Source organism: Lontra canadensis, unplaced genomic scaffold (assembly GCF_010015895.1).
Source record: "Lontra canadensis isolate GAN:19392208 unplaced genomic scaffold, GSC_riverotter_1.0 scaffold2, whole genome shotgun sequence".
NCBI lineage: Eukaryota > Metazoa > Chordata > Mammalia > Carnivora > Mustelidae > Lontra > Lontra canadensis.
In genome coordinates this window covers 21,538,115-21,558,697 of record NW_022630996.1, presented here as the reverse complement: position 1 = coordinate 21,558,697, position 20,583 = coordinate 21,538,115, and the positions used below count along the sequence as shown (strand labels likewise).

Genomic DNA, 20,583 nt, shown 5'->3' with positions numbered 1-20,583 from the left:
AATCCCCTCACTAGTGAGTCTGTCTGCAAGCTCTCTTCACCTTGACTTATTCTAGACACATTCATCTCTAGCAATTTGCAAGGAACATTCTTTCTCCTAACCTTTTTAAAATCACTTTTCATTGACCTGGCTCCCAAAGGTCCTGGGTCCTGGTGATAACAAGATTGTATTATCAATTCTTCCATCCTTCCTTCTTTCTTGTTTTCTTTCTTTTTTTCTTGTTTTCTTGTTTTCAAATTCCAGTGTTCTAGCCCTCCTAAACTCTCTTGTTAATAATGACTTTTTCTCCACATTTTTTTGGCTGTTGGTAATATAAATTAGTCCTACCTTCAAAACTGTTAAATTGGGGGACACCTGGATGGTTCAGTCGGTTAAGCCTCTGCCTTCAGCTCAGGTCATGATCTCACAGGGTCTTGGGATTGAGCCCCGCATCAAGCTCCCGGCTCAGCGGGAAGCCTGCTTCCCCCTCTCTCTCTGCCTGCCTCCATCTGCTTGTGATCTCTCTCTCTCTCTCTCTCTCTGTGTCAAATAAATGAACAAAATCTTAAAAAAAAAATAACTGTTAAATTGGATAGAAATATTTCTGAACTTCTTTTTAGTAAAGGTTGTTATTCATTCATTTTTCTTTTTTCTTTTCTTTTCTTTCTTTCTCTCTCTCTCTCAAATATAAATCTTAAAAAAAAAAAAAAAGTCTAATGTGTGGCTCACCCTGCCCGTGACAATTTCATCTCCCAGTACTTGTTCTCAAATCCTGTTTTTCTAGCTGATGAACTTCACTCTGGTATGTTAATAAGAACTCATGCGTCCATTGAAGCCCTTTCAGGGAAGATGTTGCCCCTTCAGATTACCTTTATAGGTAGAATCCTTAGAAGAATAATTTCATGAGAATTTCAGGCAATGTGTCAGTTTGTGAAGGGGATAATTTTGGTCAGCGTGCCTTTTTGTGCCCATCACATCATACCAGATAAAAGAATAGTTTCATTTTTTTCCCCACAAGATTGGACATTTTGCTTGTTATTTCATGCTTGAGTGGCCTTCTAGAAGCCATAAATCAAAGAAGTTATTACTGCCTTATAGTCTCTCTAACATTTGTCACTCTTTTAATGGATGAGATTTCTATAGTGAGATTAAAAATATAGGTGTGGAAAGATGTTAATTGAAGTTTGGGTTTCAATGAGGAAAATTGGAATCAGTCAAAATGTCGAAGACTAGAAGAGAGGGTGACCATACTGTGTGTGTGTGTGTGTGTGTGTGTGTGTGTGTGTGTGTGTGTTTGTAAGATAAATTACAGTAGATTCTTCCTGTGGAAACCATGCAGCCACTTTAAAAAAATGTGGCAGTGATCTCAGAGACATTAGTACTGAGAGACAACAAGTACATCATATTGACATACTTAACATGATCTCATTTATCTAGAAAAATGATTATAGATATATGCACACCTATCGCAATATAAGTGCATGGGCAAAGATCTGGAGCTCTTCCTCTCTTCTTTCCTTCATTTCCCTTCCATGTAAATATTTCTGTCTTAAAGCCATCAAGAGAAGCGAAGCAAAACAAATGCCTTTGGCCGTGGAATGGGCAATGGTGGCCCAGAGCCAGGTGCCAGACTCCAGGCATGATGAAGAAGGCTCCCACAAAGGAGGACTGGCCAGGGTGGAGTGTAATATAGGAGGGCTACTTGGTGTGAGGTGTGGGAACCCACATAAGGTGAGGAAGGTGTCATCTGGGGTGGTGGCTTGGCATTAATGGGATATTCCATGACATGGAGAGAGGCGGATGTCCACACTAAGGGTGGCTTATGGTGGAATGTCAGAGCAAGGTCACGTTTAGAAGGGCATGAGGGGGAGGGGAGCCCTGCGTGGGTGTCAGAACCTGACAATGGAGTCGAAGGCATCTCCACAGAGGCACCATCTTTGCAGATGGTTCAAGAAAAAGAAAATGCTTTCTGTACTTGAACCTTTTCTGTTAAGTTTAAAATTATCCCCCCCCAAAAAAAAGAAAAAGTAAAAGGTTATACAACAACCAGTTAATAGGACTTAACTTTTAAAATAGGTGAGGTGCTAGGAAGTTCATGTGTGTTGTCTACCTTGGATTCAGCTGCCTTTGTTTTGGTGATTCCAAATATATATATATATTTCTGAGCTGAACAACATTGACCCATAGATAGAGACATCTCTGTACCCCTATTCAGCAGGAAGAGATAGAGAAGCTAAGACCCTCCAGTCTCAAGGACCTTAAAGACGTACAGGTCGGAATTGTTCAGCAGGGAATGATAAGAACAGACAAAAGGAAAAGTAGCTAAAATTAAACTCCCTTACAACTTGCAGCCCATTCACAAATAAGTACTTAAGACTGGCAGAGTACGACCTTCCTCCCCAAATTCCCAACTGTCTAAATGTTAATGCTTTGCTAGAGGCAAAAAGCAGTCTTAGCTTGACAATAGCCAGGCCCCTAGGATCCTGTGAGTCTCCTTTAACATGTAAAAATCCTTTTGGAAACTTCCTTTGTCTCTGCCCCTCCCAACTTAAAAGTTCCTTTCTGCCCCCTGGCTCTGTCCCCCCAGGCTTTAAGAAAAACACGATTTTGTACCAGGAAGAAAATAAAGAATAAAAAATAAAAGAGGAGTAGCTGGTGAGGAAGGTTAAAATAGAGGCTTTTGCTGTTTTACTTGTGTTGCTCTTTTCACTTGAAATACATGCAAATTTTAATTGTTTAATAGAAAAGGGAAAAATAATATCATAGAGCCTGCAAATATGCGCCTACCAAAGCAGAAATTCAATTAGTTTCAACCATTGAATTACCGTCTAGTTTTAATTTAAAAACAAAGATAATTGAATTGGTAATTCTACATTGAATTTGATGATTTTTCTATAGAAATAGTTTGGATTAGAAAATAATACTGGAGCCTCAAAAATACGTCATTTAATGTGAGCGTCCCTTTATTCAAATCTGCCAAGGATTCTAACTGAAATAAATGAAAACAGGATGTTGCAGTGAGAACTTGTTTTGTAACTCTTTAAGACTTTGTTATTTAGCCTCTGTTAGAAGAATTTTGTTTGTCAGGCGAAATCCAGACTAAATTAAAATGATCTGCCACAGTTACATTATCATTCTGGGTTCTAAATAAGTGTTTTTCTTTTCATCCGCATACGGAAACTTCCTAATATGACAAACTGGGACACATGAAATGGAGTTTTATGCTCCATTGAACTGGATTCTCTGTAGCTGCTTAGAAATATTTGGAGCGTTTTAGTGGATTTATTCATTATAGTGACCGCGTTTCCCCTTACCTTTGTGAAATGCATTTTGCTGCACCCTTTAGTTATTCTAAAATATGAATTCGTTTATCTGCCTGCTGCAGAGAGCACTCATGAGAACTAAGAGAAATGATAAATGCTCACAAATACAAAAAACAGTACTAATTGTAGGTGATACTCATCAGTGTGTTCAGTCCGTAGTAGTCTCTGTAAATAGAACTGTTGACAGAACAGATAAGGTACCTGCTCTGATTAAGCTTGCATTCTATTAGGAAAAGAAAAACAAGTAAGTAAGCAAGGTAATTGCAAAGTGTGAGAAGTATGATGAAAAGAATAAACACAGCAATGTAGTAGGTAAGAGTTTAGCTGAAGTGGGAGGGCCTTTCCAAGAGTGGGATATTTCAGCTTAAATGTGAAGAAAGGAGGAGCCAGCCAGTGACGCATAGGGGGATGCGTGTTTCAGGCAAGGGCATGGCAAGTGCAAAGGCACCGGGACAAAAGCAGAGTGGTATGGTTGAGGAAGACGGGAGTGTGGTAAAATGGAGAGAGTAAATAACCCCTTATTTTGTGTCAGGCATTGTGCTAATGGTTTCCTCTGTCTGAGCTCATTTAAGCCTCATAATAATCCTATGAGCCTCATCCTATTATGGTCCAAATTGTCCATATTTTTAAGTGGGTGATACTGAGGAACAGAATGGTAGAGAAACCTGCCTAGGACTAGTCAGCTGGTGAGTGCTGGGGACTGGATTTTCACCCAGAAAGTCTGACTTCAGACCCCATGCTTTCAGCCTTAAACTATGCTATTTCCCAAAGAAAGCATCATACAAAAGTAAATCACTATTGGTATTATTATGATAAAGTTTCAGTTACCTTTTGTAGCTTAAAAAAAAAAATCTATATTTCCATCTTTCATTACCTAAAGAATGTTGTGTCCTGCTCCATTTGCCAAGCTTTACAAAGAAATGTAGACAAATTGGAGAGTATTTGGAAGAGTTAGGGAAGAGCCTTGACGCATGTGAAGCAGTGTGACTCTCATGAAAAAGATGAATTTCACGAGACTATTTGTCTCTTTATCACTATTCATATATTTTCAAGACCATTGGGTGGAAAAATAACTAAACATTTTGTTGGCTCCCCCAGTAGATACAATTTGGGGAGAAATTACTTTTGAAGAGGAACTTACTTTCATAGAAGAAATTACTTCTAGCATCAAAAAAAATCTAAAACTGGAATAAGCTATGCTGGGCGAGATCAAGAGAGTCCAACATCAGAGGTATTTAAGCTGAGGCCAAAAAAAAACCCTATTGTTAAGAGTGTTGTATAGAGGATTCAGGCAATCATCGGATAATTGAACTTAGGTGGTTTTTCCCATTCCTGAGATTCTGTGATGGATTGATCAGAAACCATGAGAGTCAGATGTGGCAGAGCAGGGCATGGACGACCTCCAGTGCCAGACGTAGCTGAAGAAACAAAGTAAGATCCCAAACAGGAGGACTCCACTTAGATATGGAAACCCCATTGTCTTCTCTGGTTATCAAGGGGACTGGTGATCTGGCTGGGACTGGAAAGCTGGAGTAATCCTGTCTTAGTGAACACACACTCAGCTTTCTACTCTCAATATCCTAAACCAATCCTGACACCCCAGGGAACAGATGCTATTTAACGTCTTTCTTAGATTCACCTGTAATTCTCAATGCGTTGAGTTATCTATATGTCTTTTTCTAGATCCTTGGGTTCAGTGAAGGAAAATTCATATTTTTGTTTTCAGATCTAGAGTATTAAGAGAAAGTAACAGACAGTAAGTAGCAAGCCCTTACAGGTCCAGAGCATTGGATCAGAAAGTCAGACTTGGAGTTAGAAATGTATTTGTGGCCAGCGTTCACGTCCCAATTACCCACCAAGGTCCTAGACGGTGCTCCTTGAAGAGAAGACTAAATCACAAAGTACATTTTTCATTTAGGAGATTATAAAATCCAAGTGTTTCAGTAAAAGACATGATGAGTTGTGATAGAATTAGGTCTTAGATCTGGAAGGCTTTCTTCATTTGGTGTTCTAGAGTTCTACCAAATGAAATTACAGTGAACTGGTTGAAAATAAATGTGTATGCTAAGGCTGTTTGTCAATGTTTATGGAAATATGGCTTAAAGTCAACCTCTTTGAAATTTCCAGCATTATAGATAGATTTCATAAACACGGAATAGCAGTGGCTTCTTAGAGTTGGGATGATTATAACCTCTTTGCTACCTACCCCTGAAGAAAAACAATGCTTTGTATGCAGTACTTTTGGTATTACTAAACTTCTTCAAGTTTGGTGTTTGAGCAGTGGGAAAGAGTGACTTATTTGAAGAACTTCTTAAATGTGACTGTCTTGAATACTTTCTAGAAGTGTGGTATTTATTATTTGGTAGCAGCATTTGTGAAGATGTGGTATTGCGTGAACTAAACCAGAGCAAACAGGAATTGGCTCCCCTGAGAGTGCGTTGTTGACTTTCACCTTGCCCTTAAGTTAGGCAGTCTCTCGTTATCAGATAGTTAAAAATGTCTAAAACAGATGTCACCTAGACCCTTCCAGCCTTTCAAAGATGTAGGTAATGCTGACTCAAAAGCCATCCTGCCTCTTCATTCCCTCATCTTCCACTGCCTTTGGAAATCCTAAACCCTCTATTGGCTTTCTGTACCTTCTCAAGGGGTTTCCCTTCTCTGTGCCTGATTCCCTTCCTCTGGCCCAGCACTATGCAGTCACACAAGGGCAAGGAACCTGCTCATCCAACAAGAAAATCTACTGGAATCTGTCATTACTGGAAAGGTCGTTAAGGAATCTTCCACTGGCTGGACCCAAGTTAAGATACATTTGAATCCATGCAATTGTACCTTTATTTTGCGTAAGAGATAAAACCTTAAATAATCAGTTTATTAAAAATCAAATATACTTGTCTTGCATGACAATTTTATCTTTATTTGGGATTGATAGTCCCTTGGCAGGGACTCATACCTTCTAGGTTAAAACCCTTTCTCTTCTTTAGCCTTTTTACGTATATAGGGAAATAGTAGGGGCGCATGCTAGTTTAATGGACTATTGCAGTAAATCTCTTTGCAGTGTAACTTGGTTGCCAGCTTGTTTTATCAGATTTACAAATTGCCATGGACTGGAATTATCTATACTCAAAAACTTTTTTATTTAAACATCATCAGTAAGAAATACATTTAAGAAAAAAAAAAAATGAAAGAGCCAGTGTTTGGACTTCTGTTCTTTTGCAGGAGTTTCCTGACTGAGACTAATCAAAAAATAAGTGGAGATTTGAGAAAACAGAAAGGCTGGAAACATAGCAATAATCTATGTCAATCTCACAAGCTGCTTGATGCCATGTTTTTAAAAAACCACTATAATTCACGATTCAACTTTAAGATTTTAAGAACCAAGCAATAAATTTGCTCTTAAAAGAGAAGTTTGGTTTCATTGTCACTTACACACTTTTTGTTTTCTTGTTTCAGGCTTTTAATTTAGGTGATATTTTTCATCATCTATTTCTTTTATATTTCAGAGGTTCTGTTTGCTCTCCCTTTGGACTCTTATTACAAATTGCTTGTGAAGAATTACACTTGAGTTGTCATTTCCCTTAAATAATATCCTTAAGAGTGTCTGTCTATAGAGTCCTTTCCCTTGCTGTGGAAGGACCATGATACAATATAGCAAGACTGAGGAAAGGGAATTTTTGCCAAAAGCAAACAGACTCTTAAGACGACTTAAATAAGACCATGCCACCTGCAACTTTTTTAAATCCCTTCAAAAGCCCAGCAGAAAAAGTTCAAACCTCTTGTCCTGGCATTCAAAGCCTTTACATGTACTCACCTTTACCTCTTTCCTCTCCCTGCCTTGCACCTTACATGTTAGCACGTAGAACCTCCTACTGTTCTTCTGAAATAGCCGTTCTTTCTTTTTCCTTTGCTCATGCTGTTCCCTCTTCTCAACTTTCTTCCCACCTTTAATTTGATAATACTAGCCCATGGTTAAGACTTATCTTAGGCATCTTGTCATTCAGGCTGCCTTCTTTGTGTTTGGTCCTGTCTCGTTCAGAACAACTCTTGTGTGTCCCTAGAATATTCTGTGCATATCTCTGCTATTGTACTTATTAGATTATATTCTAATTCATACTTGAAATGCCTGGAGTCCTAACTAGGACTTGGAGTTCTTTTTTTTTTTTTTTAAGATTTTATTTGTTTATTATTTATTTATTTGAGAGAGAGAGCACGTGCCTGTGAGTAGGGGAAGAGGTAGAGGGAGAAGCAGAGAATCTCAAGCCAACTCTGGACTGAGTGCAGAGCCCGACATGGGGCTCCATCTCATGACTCTGAAATCATGACCTGAGACAAGACCAAGTGTGGGACACTTAACCGACTGAGCCATCCAGGCTCTCCTGGAACATGAGTTCTTGATGATGGTACTATTTTTGAGTTATTTTTTTTTTTTTTACCAGACTTATTTTCTATCTAACATTAAACACTCCATAAATATTTGATGAATGAGTGAACAAATGAACAAATAAGAGCTGTATTTAATGGAATGAAGTTTTGACAGGAAATAATTTCTGGTGGAAACAATGGATTTATGGTATTTACCCACAGGTTCTTTCTTAGTCCTTGCTTGTGACCGTGCATCTGGGAGATTCGATTTCTGAGAGTATCTTGTGATAGATAGGTGCATACAGAGAGGAGGAGCTGATGGTTTTATACAGGAAGTAAGCTGGCATCTTTGGTCTTACAGGCAGTATGCTCTTTAACCAAAAGAGTGAAACGACACTATAGGAAAATTGGTCTGAAGCTCTATCACAAATAGATGGATATCAGGTTATGGCTGTGTCTCAGACTTCAACTCTGAACCCCCGGTCCTCAGACCAAAAGTAGGAAAAAGACAAAGAGTTGTGGTTTTTGTTGTTGTTGTTGTTTTTTATCTTCTACTGCAAACCAAGGAGTAATTTCTGGAGCTCCTTTTTTTTTTTTTGATTCTGCATTTGTGATGTCATCGGTAGTAGCCAGACTATCACAACAAAGAAATCTCGCTCTGTGAGTTTCTCCTCAATCTACGTTGAGGTCAGTTCGTTAACAACAAATGCTACGGAGAAATCATGCAATTAATCAGCCTACATTGCGTTCAGTCTCAATCCTGAATGTTAAACCGTGGACTGGTTTGGAGAGGATCAGGCAAATATAAAGGTCATAGCATTAATCACAGAGTTACCTAAACCCTCAGACTTTTCTTCCTTTTAGAAGTGGTGGTTTGTGAAGTGATGAAGGAGCAACAAGAAGTGCTCACAGTTTCCGGTCAGTGTTACATTTCAACAAGGATTTTTCTGATTTTAATTAGTTAAATATTCCATACCAGCCTATCGCAGTAGAAACACTGTAGTATGGGACTTCTTGTCACTCTCATCATTTTCTAATTTAAAATGAAAGATGGCAGAAGATGCTGTGGTTGTAACTGTCAAGTAGCTTTTTTTAAAAAATGACCTTTTCTGGGGCATCTGGGTGGCTCAGTGGGTTAAAGCCTCTGCCTTCGGCTCAGGTCATGATCCCAGGACCCGCATCGGGATCTCCGCTCCGCAGAGAGCCTGCTTCCTCCTCTCTCTGCATGCCTCCCCGCCTACTTGTGATCTCTCTCTCTCTCTGTCAAATAAATAAATAAAATCTTAAAAAAAAAAAAAAAAAGACCTTTCCCCATATCAGATTTGAGATGGGGGGCGGAGCTTCCCGTTCTCTGACCTTGAGGCCTCCGTCTCACCCATGCTCCTGTTGGCCGCTATAGGACTGCAGCTCCCTAGTCTCTGTGCTTGTCCATCAGGACCACTGAACTTGGGAAAACAAAACACACAGGGACACACTTTCGAGGGGTGCTACTGCAAGTTCATGGCCTCCCCCATCAGCAGAGCCAGTGGGTGCTTTCTATCAGTCTTATCTGCCCATTATTTCATTCTCCACGATTTTCCTCAAGCCCAGTCCCCTCCCTGGCTCTCCCCGCACAGCGGATGATCCTATCTCCCTAACAGTTTTCTTGAGAAATAGGGAAAGGGAGTAAGGAGATTCATATATCTGCCAGTCCGTGCACATATATTATCTCATTGAGTTTGCACAGCATGAGAGTGAGAGATTATGATTCCTGTTACAGATAAGGTCACAGGTGTGTGGTGCCTCTAAAAGGCGGGCTCCACTCCCACGCTTCTTTTCCTTCCCTGTGATGTGATCATGCTTTACAGCTGAAGTTCTGTGCTATGAACCATCAGATTTCTCTTTTTCGCATTTCTAAACACTTAGATATGAATCCATATTTCTTTGGTAATTGTTTTATGTTTCTTTTCCTCTCCTGGGCTAATAATCCTCCATCTTCTCTCCTTGCGTGGACCTTGATCACAGACCTCCCTTAACTTCAAACTCTTTCTTGTAATAATTGTATCCCCTCCACGCATCTGCATGCTTGAATCTCTTTCTGCGTTAAAATCCATTCCACACCCCTGCATCTCTGGATGCACCCCGATGATTGTTCTTTCCTTCACAGGAAGCTTTTAGAAAGCATTTTCTTAACTCTGCTTTGTCACCTCCAATTCACTCTTCTACACACTGCAGTCTGAATTGCAGGCCCATCATTTCACTGAAGTTGTTTTGTTCTAGGAATATGAGACTTGCAGTTTAAACAAAATCACCAAATCCAGTAGTTACTCTTCAATCATGATCCTTTGGGCTCTCAGCTGCTATGATATCTACTTCGGGATAATCTCTCATTGTTGAAACGATCCTTTGTGACTTTCCCAATGTCCTTTTCTCCTAAATTCGCAATTCTTTTCCAGGCCATTCATCCTTAATTTCTTTTGCTGCTTTCCCCTTCTGTGTTAGTGCTCTCCAGGGTCTTATCGTTGATCCTTTTCTTCACCTGTCAGCTCGAAATGAAATATATCTACATCCATTAAATTACCACCATAGAGAGAGACAGATCAGAAACTTACTTCAAAGTGCCTGTTTAAAATTTTAGGACTTTTTCAAGTTAGAAGAATCCAAAATGATACTGTTCCTCAACCTCTACCTCTAGTCCAGACCTCTTAATGGCTCCCAGACCCATATTTTTTATTGCCTAATGAACGTCCGTGGGCATCGCAAAGTCTGTAGGCCCAAAACCAGATGCAAAGTCTTTCTTTCCATCCTTTCTCACAACCAACACGACTGGTACTGATGAGGGAGCAGGAGGCTGACTGAGGACAAAGCAAAAGCTGGCACCTTGCACCCCCTCTCCATCTGCTCCCCTCGGTAATATGTGTGACATTCCTCAGGCACCCCTGACTGCCATATAGTTAACTTGCAGAGATCACAATCCTGCAAGACAGGAATCTCCCAACTATCTAAATGTTAATGGCTTGCCAAAAGACAACATTGATCAAGCCTCCAGACCTCCAGTATCCCGACACCGTGTAGGCCCTCTTTAGCATATGAAAGCTCTGTGGAAACCTTCCTTTCCCTCACCTTCCTCCAACCCCAGGGTACATAACCTGCCATCCCTCACAACCCGGGGCAGCAGCTCTTCCTGCCCGTGGGTCCTGTCCCCATGCTTTAATAAACCACCATTTTGCACCAAAGATGTCTCAAGAATTCTTTCTTGGTTGTCGGCTCCGGACCTCAGCCCACCGAACCTCACCTAGGTTCTAGAACTTCATCAGTACCATTGTCCACCCAAGTGTGCTCTGGTCAGAATTTTGGAAGTTGTCATCCTTTGCCCTTCTCTTTTGCTCACTTCCAAATAAGAATCCTTTAAAATATTCCTAAATCCTTAAAACAACATCCTGCTTTTAGTTGTTTATTGCATCAGTTTGTAACCTCCCCCCCCATACAAATTTCTTGCCTTAAATAAATTCTTCTTTACTTCTTTATAGGATTTATTTCATTTTCGGATTAAAGCAGTGGTTAATTATGACCTTTTATGAGCAGCATCCTCTTGTTCTACTTATCGATTTCATTTCTACTCACCACAGATTAAGAGTAATAGTATTTACTCTTCTATATTAAGAGTAATAGTATTTTGCTGTGTCAGTGTCCTTAGATCTTTCCAGTTTCTATTTTTATCTTTTCCCTGTGGTCTACAAAAACCTAAGTTTATTGTTCATTGCATTATAGAGCAGTAGTTTTTACTGTGAATTGTTTTTTAGGGTTTTTTGCTTGTGAATTTTGGATTTTTCTAACTTGAAGAAGTCCTAAAATTTTAAACAAGAACTTTGAAGTAAGTTTCTGATCTTTCTGTCTCTATTTATACTGAACTTCAGTTAATAATTTCTTTTTTTTTTTCCAAAGAAAAGTTATGCTATGCTCAAGCTACCATCTGTCACCATACAGTGCTATTATAATACCACTGACTATAATCCCTATGCTGTATCTTTCATTCCTGGGACTTCTTCCTCCATTACTAGAAGCCTGTACCTCCTACTCCCTTTCCCTCCTTTGTGTCCGTCTCCCCCACTCCCTTCCCTTCTGGCAACCACCAGTTTGTTCTCTGTATTCATGGATCTATTTTCTTAAATATTTTAATGCTTAAGGAACATTTGTGCTAGCATTTTTCTAGATAAATTGGTATCTACCTTCCCTGACAGGTCTCAACTGGATATATCGACCAGGCTTGCCAAGATTTTCTGCTATCCTGATGTGAGGGTCCCATTAGAACAGAAGATAAAGGAAAATGAGGTCTTGACTAAACAGTTTCTCATTCTGAAATTGTTTGCATTTGATCTGCTTTCAGTCCAGTTCTAATAACAACCATTATCTATATTCGCCAACTGCTTTGCTTTTGGGAGCCCCAGAAAACCTCTGTTTGGCCAGGAACAGAAACAGCCGTGCTAATTTGTGCACGTAAATGCATCCTCATTCTTGCTTCCACCATGGGAAGTTAGCTCAGACATCCTTCTTTGCTTTCAGTCAGTTAATGTGATGACATTTCCTGGTGTGTTCTAGTTTCTTGTCTTTGAGGAAGCCCCCTTTCTCAAGCAGATGACTGCAGCATCTGAAAATGTCTCCTTAAATATATCATCTTTTTTTTGTGCTGGAGTTCTAAATTCTGTACTGAATTTTCATTGATAATAACACTGATTTGTTTCATTTTTATATTGGATTTAACTGATATTTGACCCAAGTCATTCACTACCAAGAGCTTTATACTATTTCAGTGACTTATATTTTGGTTTTTGGTAGATTCCTTAGCATATAGGAAGAAAGCCCCTAGTAATTTATAAAGCTGTAACTTACAGTGTGTGGAATATTGAGTGGAGTTAATTCAAGGCAATTAATAATAGATGCTACAGTCCTCACCACACTCCACACTTCAATATTACATTTCTATCTGCTCATTAATATTTTTATATGTAAATATGTAGACATGCAAACATTTTCTTACATCAAAACTGGGCTAGAAAAGTAATTCATTAAGATTAAAAAGTATATATTTTTATTTTGTGGTCTTTAAAGAATCAGTTCTAAGTGTACAATTGTTCAAATCTTGGTAAACATCAGCAGTTTATGGTAACCTTAAAAAAAAGTAAATGTTATTTACTTGGGTTAAAGTGTCTGACTCTTGGTTTCAGCTCAGATCTGATCTCAGGGTGTTGAAGTCAAGCCCCAGCTCAGGCTTTGTGCTTAGCACAGTCTTTTGAGATTCTCTCTCCCCTCTTTCCCTCACCCTCTGCCCCCCGGCTTGCTCGCTCACTCTCTCTCAAATAAATAAATGTTTAAAGAAAAACAAGTAAACGTTGGGATTTTTATCATTTCTAGGAATTTTCAGTGGCTCTCTGCTGAATACCCAATACTATAATTATTATAAATATATGTATTAAAATTATTTTATCCATTTTTCTGATACTGGAAGGTAAGATTCAACAGGAATAATGCACGAAGAAAGCAAAATGGTTTTTTCTTTGAATTTCCTTTCATTTTCATCCCTTTCTCACTTTCTTCTTCAAATATTAAAAACCTGCATTGGCTTTTTGTTGTTGTTGTTGTTGTTTTTAACTCATTCCTCTTTATTTTAAACTTTGGTTTTCTTCGGTTGATTTTTTTTTATATACCAGGTACTGGTGGACTAATATTTTTCTACACAGAATGTATTTAAAACTGTGTTTCAAGTTAGAGAGCTCATTGGTCAAGATGTGTAGTACAAGAACATCGAAGGGTAGGTAACGCAGAGATCTTATCTGAAGTACAGATTCATTCAGGAAACAATTATTTTATCCTTAAGTGCCAGATTCTAAGAAAGATACTGAAATTACAGTATGATTAAGAGACAGACAAATAAGTATAACAGGGTGTTTTAGCTGCTCAGGCAGTTATCACAAATACCAGTAACTTGGGACTAGTAACTTGTAAACAACGCAAGTTTACTTTTTATGGTTTTGGAGGTTGGAGGTTCAAGATGAAGGTGCTATCGAGGGCTACTTCCTTAGATCACTATATTTCCACAGTAACCTCACAGGGTGGGGGGCGGGGTGAGAGATCTCTCTGGGATCTCTTTCGTAAGAGCACTAACCCCATTCAGAAGGGCTCTGCCCTTATGATCTGATCGGCTCCTAAAGGCCCCATCTCTGAATACCATCACACTGGGGATCCTGTTAAAATTTTTAACACGAAAATTGGGGCATTCAGTCCATTACCCAGGGATTCTGTAAGAATCAAATGAAGACAATAGAAGATGCATTTGAAATTGCCCCAAATTAAGAAGTGTCTCTGTTTCTTCCTATCCCGCATTCCCGCGGGCTTAATCTAATCTCTCTGATAAGGCAGCTGTGAGCTCCTGACTCTTCATGAGAGTCTGTGCTTCCCATTGGCCTACCCGGGGACAATTGGTCCATCTGCCTTTCCTCTCCTTCTAGAATTGCTTAATGTCCACGCTTGCTCGTTGGACCAAGCTAGATGGCTCACTTCTTTCTGAGCACTGCCTGAACTTTTCTACCACCCTAGTTTGTTCTTGGTTCCTTCTGCCTGTCAAGATTCTATGCTTCCCTCAACACCTCCATTATGTGCTTTTGATCTCACATTTATTTCCATCCCATCTACTCCTTTAGTCATTTGTCTACTTCAGACTTCACACGCCCCCCGCCCCCACCTTCTGGAATGCAAGAATAAACAGACCATCAAACAAACGTGAGCTCGTGCAGATCTCCCACAGAGTCTAGAATTGCTTTCCATTCTGTTTGGAATAGAGAAGGCACAGAATATAAATATTGAATATATTTATTTGGTGCACAAGGACTATATCACAAGCATTTTATTTATTTCTACTATGTGCCAGACTCGAAGCTTGGCAATACCATATAGATGAGTTAGATAAATTAACAAACAAAATACAGTCTGTTAAGTGCTCCCATAGAGGAAAGCAACAGGAAATTTATAGGAATGATACTAATTCAGATGAGGCAATATGTGGATGAAAGAATGGATGGGTATGTGAATGAGTAATTTATTTTAATTGTCTAGAGCTGACATTTAATACTCTGCAGTCCTCTTTATGGGTAATCACCCTGATAATCTTCTGTTGCAACCATAGTGAGTCCTAATTTCTTCCTTCACAACAGTTGCTAATAACACTCAGGTGGATAAAATCTAGTTCTAATGAATTCTGTCTACACCTGCTTCCTCAGGTACATCAACCCGCCTTTAACCACTGACATTTCCAGTTGTGACATTAAACATATTAATTTGGAAATTAAAAAAATAATGTTTAAGCATAAAATTAATCTAATATTTCATTATTAAAGATAGGTAAAATCTACTTAGTGCTTCTTTGATCTATGCTTCATTCTTGTGCACAATTTTAACACTTCATTAGTTTACTTCCTTTAGCTTTCTATTTTTAACGATTTAAACAACCTTGTTTCTAGAGTCCTTTGCAAGAAGAACCTCAAGTTATTATTTTTATGAACTTTTTCTGTTACAGACTTTTGCCGAAAAAACTCTGGATTTTTTTTTTTCTTTTTGGTCTTTTAATCACAAAAATTCAATAGTCTTAGTTTTTTTCTTCTTCTTCTTTTTAGCTTTTTGGGGTTTTTTTGGGGTTTTTTGTTTGTTTGTTTTGTTTTTTTGAGTGGGTGGAGGGAAGGGAAGGGCGGGAGAAGGAAAAGGTGGGAGGAAAGCCAGGTGGGAGGGTGATGACTCAGGACCCAGTGAGGGCAGTGCCATGAGGCGGGTGACCTGTTCTTAATGGCAGCCCTGAGAATGGAAAGGTAAGGGGTTCAGAAGGAGGCGGGCCGCCCGTGGCGGGAGAGGGCAGCCGAGTGTGGAAGGGGCTGGCAGGGCAGAGGGCTGATTGGGGAGAGGGGCTGGTAGGTGGGCATGCGCCGAGGTTGGGGGCGACCCGGAGGTGAACGTGGGGTTCCTGGGGCCTCCTCCCAGCCTGCGGGATTCCTGGCCTGAGCCTGCGCTTCCAGTTCCCCGCTGCCTTTCAGGAGTCTTCTTGAATGTGTACTGTACTTGGCACCGTGATCTAGTTGGTGTTTTAAACTGGGTCCACATTCAGTGTAATCATTTGATACACTTCAAATATAATCCAGTCACTTAGCATTATTGGGATATAAAATGTCTAAATTTACAGATCTTGAAGTTTATTAGGGACTAGCCCACAAAATTGTCATGTAATGAATGGTCAAATATGACTTACTGCTGATTTTAGAAATGTTTCTTTAATTATTTTTTTTCTGTTGACATTTCATGTTAGATCTCTTTGAAATTTTAAACTTATGAAACAAAAGTAATGATCATTTTTTATTTGGCTGATTTAGGCACTGAGCTAGTATTTATTGAACATGTACTATGTCCCAGGCTTTTTTTTCTAGCTTCTGGGGTGTGGAAACAAATAAATAAACATAATATTTTAAGAGAACAAAAATAAAGAGAGGGGATTGAGAATGAGCAAGAGAGAGAAGTGGTTTTTTTTTTTAATGCAGGACGTTCAGAGAGAGTCTCCCCAGAGAGATGCATTTGAGCAAAGACCTGATAGAAGTGGGAGAGTGAGTGAGTGGGCCTTCCGGGGTGGGGGGTGGGGTGTTGGGGGGGCGGGCAAAGCAGTCCAGGAAGTGTTCCTGGAAGAAGTGACAGCAAGTGCCAAGACCCATGGCTTCCCACGCTCCAGGGAAAGAAAAGAAGCCTGTGTGACTGGAACAGAGTGATTAATGCTGGGGGCTAGGAAATGAGATGGGAGAGAATAGGAATGATGGTATCTTAGAGAACCTCTTGGTCCTGGTAAGGAGCTTATATTTTCTTTTGAATGGAATGAAAGGTATTAGAGGGACCCAGATCAGGAAGTGACACATGATCTGATATATACATTAAAAGTTTACTGTAGATACTAATTGTACTAGTTTTCTGCATAACAAATTGCTACAAATTCAGTGGCTTTTATTTTATTGTTTTAAAAGATTTTATTTATTTATTCATTTATTTAGAGAGTGCAAGCAGGGGGAGGGGCAGAGAGAGAGAGAGAAAGAGAATCTTAAGCAGACTCCCCATTGAGTACGGAGCCTGACACAGGGCTCCATTCGGGGTTCAATCTCACGACCCTGAGATCATGACCTGAAAGGAAATCCAGAGTCAGACGCTTAACCGACCGAACCACCCAGGCGCCCCAAATTGTGTGGCTTTTGAACACACTTATTATCTCCTAGTGTCCGTGGGTCAGGAGTCAGAGAGGAGGGACTACTTAACTGGGTCTCTGCTCAGGGTCTGCTAAGTCTACAGCCAGGATGCTAGCGGGGCCATGTGCTCCTGCACGGCCTAGGGCTTATACAGCTCGTCCACAGGAGTCACTTCTTTTTTTGCAGGACTGAGATCCAGGTCCCTGTCTTTTGTTTGTTTTTGCCGTCTTTACCATTTTTTCCACTGTGGTAAAGAACAAAAAATTGTCTATCTTAACGGTTTTTTAAGTATACAGTTCAGTAGTGTTAAATGCACTCACACTTGTGAAACACATCCCCAGAACCTTTTCATCTTGCAAATCTGAAATTCTGTACCCATTCAACAGCTTCCCCTCCCCTGTCTCCTGGTAACTATTCTGCTTTCTCTCTCTATGAATTTGGTGACTTTAGCTACCTCATGTAAACGGACTCATACAGCATTTGTCTTTTTGTAACTGACATATTATGTGTTTGTCTTTCCGGGCTGTCAGCCTGGGGGTGCTCTTAGATCCTAGCTGTATGTACCCCTCTTCCAGCCTAGCCGCCTACTGCTTCAGAGCCAGCAGGAGAATCTCTCACACTTTGAATCTTTCTGCTGTGACTGAGCCTTCTGTAATAGAACATTATCATAGCAGGGACTCCCATCACCTTTGTCATATAACGTAACCCAATTAAGGGAATGACTATTCCATTATATTCACAGCCTGCCCACCTTTGAGTAGAAGAGATTAGACAGGACCTGTACAACCGAGTGTGGGAATTTGCCAGAGGCATCTCAGAATTTTTCCTACCATGTAGGTGGAGAACGGATTTGGAGATGGGGGCCAGAGAAGAAGCTGGAGACCGATTAGAAGGCACTGGAGATGCCTAAGCCATTGCTTCTCAAAATTTAATGTGTATATGAATCTTCTGGGGATCCGGTTAAAATTAGATTCTGACTTAGCAACGTTAGGATGGAGGCCTGACGCTCCCTAACAATCTCCTAGGTGATGATGATTCTGCTTGTGAGATAGCAAGACAGAGACAGGCTCACCGGGACAGTGGGTTGGACGAGGCTGGTGACAGTTGGGATGAGAAGCCAGCTGATAAGGATATAATTTGAGAGTCGACCCAAAAGGGCTTGGTGGGAAGGAACCAGAGGCACTAGGATGACTTTCATGTTCAGAGGATGACCAAGATCGTAGGAGGAGTTTACTTCAGGGCAGAAATCCAAGTGTTTAGGGGGGGGTATGCCAGATTTGAACCCACACAGAAATGACCACTAAATAATGTGGGAAATAGTAGGCTTATTAATCATAGGCAGAGTTACTAAACACTTTACAGTGTTTGTGGCACCACAATCGTGAGACTCTTCCTAAGGGTCCTTGAAAATTTCTTGCAGCGCCTTAAAAAATGTAAGCAATACAAAGGGTCTTGTTGGTGCATGTGTGGTTTCTCTGCTTCTCTTGCACTGACATTAGTGAAGCAAACAGTGTTTTCTTTCCCACGTGCCAGAGTTCTTTACAGTGAAATTAACATATCATTACTCAAATCATTAGAGCTGTTCCTGGAAGCCAAAATATGCACCCCTGGGCAAATTTAAAGCATACCACATTCCAGCTCTCTCTAGGAATAGAGCTAGATTTTAAAATAAAATGAGTTTTCAGCACCTATTGATTTTGGTAGATGCTCACGAGGAGATGAATTACCTCATTTTTCCTGGCTATCTAGGCCATTTCATGGCATGACTAATTAATATTTCTTTCCTGGGCTAAATTATGCAAAGTTCGCTTTGTCACATTATGAGAGCTTTGCATGGAAGTGAAAATCTTCTCTGATGCCTTTATCACAAAAACAAGATGGCAGAGTCTTGGGTTTTATGGAGGATAGGCTTACTTCTAATTTCTCTAAACATTAACCATGTAAAATCTTGGCTTTACCCACACTCATTTTCTATTTTTTTTTTTAAGATTTTATTTATTAGAGAGAGAGAGTGAAAGAGAGACAGCATGAGTGCTGGGGAGGGGCAGAGGGAGAGGGAGAAGCAGACTTCCTGCTGAGCGTGTGCCTGGAGGTAGAGCTTGATCCCAGGACCCTGAGATCATGACCAGATCAGAAGGTGGAAGCTTAACTGACTGAACCACCCAGGCGCCCCACCCATGCCCATTTTCTAAAAGAGAAGCGTTTGAAAGGGAGGTAAGCCAAAAACTGCTGCCACCCTGCTCTTGGGTGGGATGGCTGGAGACATGTAGAAAGAGAAAAGTTTAAGACTTTTAAATAAAACATACCTGTTCTTTGTGTTGCTTGGGCTCTAGCTAAGGTCATATCCAATGACAAGTTTACAAGAGGTAACCTTCATTTCATAACCTTTATTTCAGGTAGCGTGAAATAAAGGCAGCACAGGGCAGCTTTGCTTTAAAGGACGGTGCATTCTGTGGAACAGGTGGAAATTCACTTTAGCATAGGCAAAATCTTTATAGAAACCTTGTTTTCTGTTTCATAAAACCTGGTAGACTTCATGACCAAAAAAAAAAAAAAGAGTAAAAGAAAAAAAAAAAAAAGTCTGGGCTGCATGCCAGTCCCTGGACAGTCTAAAAAAAAAAAAAAAAAAAAAAAAAAAAGAGTGAGAGAGAGGAGGAGATATTTCAAGGAGAGCATGGTGATTGTGTTTTTATAAATCAGACCCTGAGCAGATGACAGTTAAACCAGATCATTGAAAGGCAGGGGTGACAGAAGGTCTGAAGGAAACTACCCGCATTGAGAGTGCTAAGGAAGTCAGAATTTAACACCTGCCATCTGGACACTTTTCAATCTGGAACCTGGGCTCATCCGAACTACCTGATACAGCACCTAGTTTTTCTGTTGATTTGGAAGAGTCTGATGGCTAAGCAAAGCCATTGTTGAACCCTGAACTTGACATAGCTTCTCTTATAGGCCTCTTTTTATAGTGTATCACAGTAGAGCCTAGAACCCACAACCATGCACAGTTGTTTAATGAACTGATTCAAAGAGATTCCATTTTTTTCTACTATTGTATCTATTTTTATGTAACATATGAGCAACTTTATAATATAAAATGTTGCTTTTGCATAGTAATTTAAGAAACTAACTTCTTACTCTTTCCTTTCCTTAGGAGCACTGAATCAAAAAAACTGGGGAAAGAAATACCCAACATGTAGTAGCCCCAAACAGTCTCCTATCAATATCGATGAAGATCTTACCCAAGTCAATGTGAATCTAAAGAATCTTAAATTTCAGGGTTGGGATAAAACGTCTTTGGAAAACACATTCATTCATAACACTGGGAAAACAGGTAAACTGTTTGCATTTTGTTTGTGACTTTAATATGTTCATTGGGCTTACAGTATGTTTATATCCGTTTCATTTCATTTTCATGTCCTTCATTTTATTTCATTTCATTTTCTTTGTGTGATATTCTATGAACTGCATAGAAGCTAAAGGTAGAAGAAACCAAATAAAATGCAGTAAGTGGGAAGTTTCAATAACATTTTGAAAATGTGTATAAGAATAAAATGACCAAAGTCATCACATTATGTTCTTCAGTAATAAAACAATAATGGTGCCTCCACCAGAGGATGTGGTAAAGATAATGCAGTATACAGCTTATATCTCCCATCTCTGGTTAAATCACTTAGTTAATC

The 20,583-nt window shown here is 39.8% G+C and overlaps 1 protein-coding gene across 4 annotated transcripts in view; it reads left to right on the top strand.

The window, feature by feature from the left end:
• The window catches only part of PTPRZ1 (protein tyrosine phosphatase receptor type Z1), a 182,214-nt gene that overhangs the window by 79,017 nt on the left and 82,614 nt on the right, over positions 1-20,583 (top strand). For all 4 annotated transcript variants that reach the window (XM_032870494.1, XM_032870511.1, XM_032870503.1 and 1 more), the window contains one exon: positions 20,055-20,234. In XM_032870494.1, the coding sequence (XP_032726385.1) occupies positions 20,055-20,234 (180 nt within the window). The remainder of the gene's footprint in view (positions 1-20,054; positions 20,235-20,583) is intronic.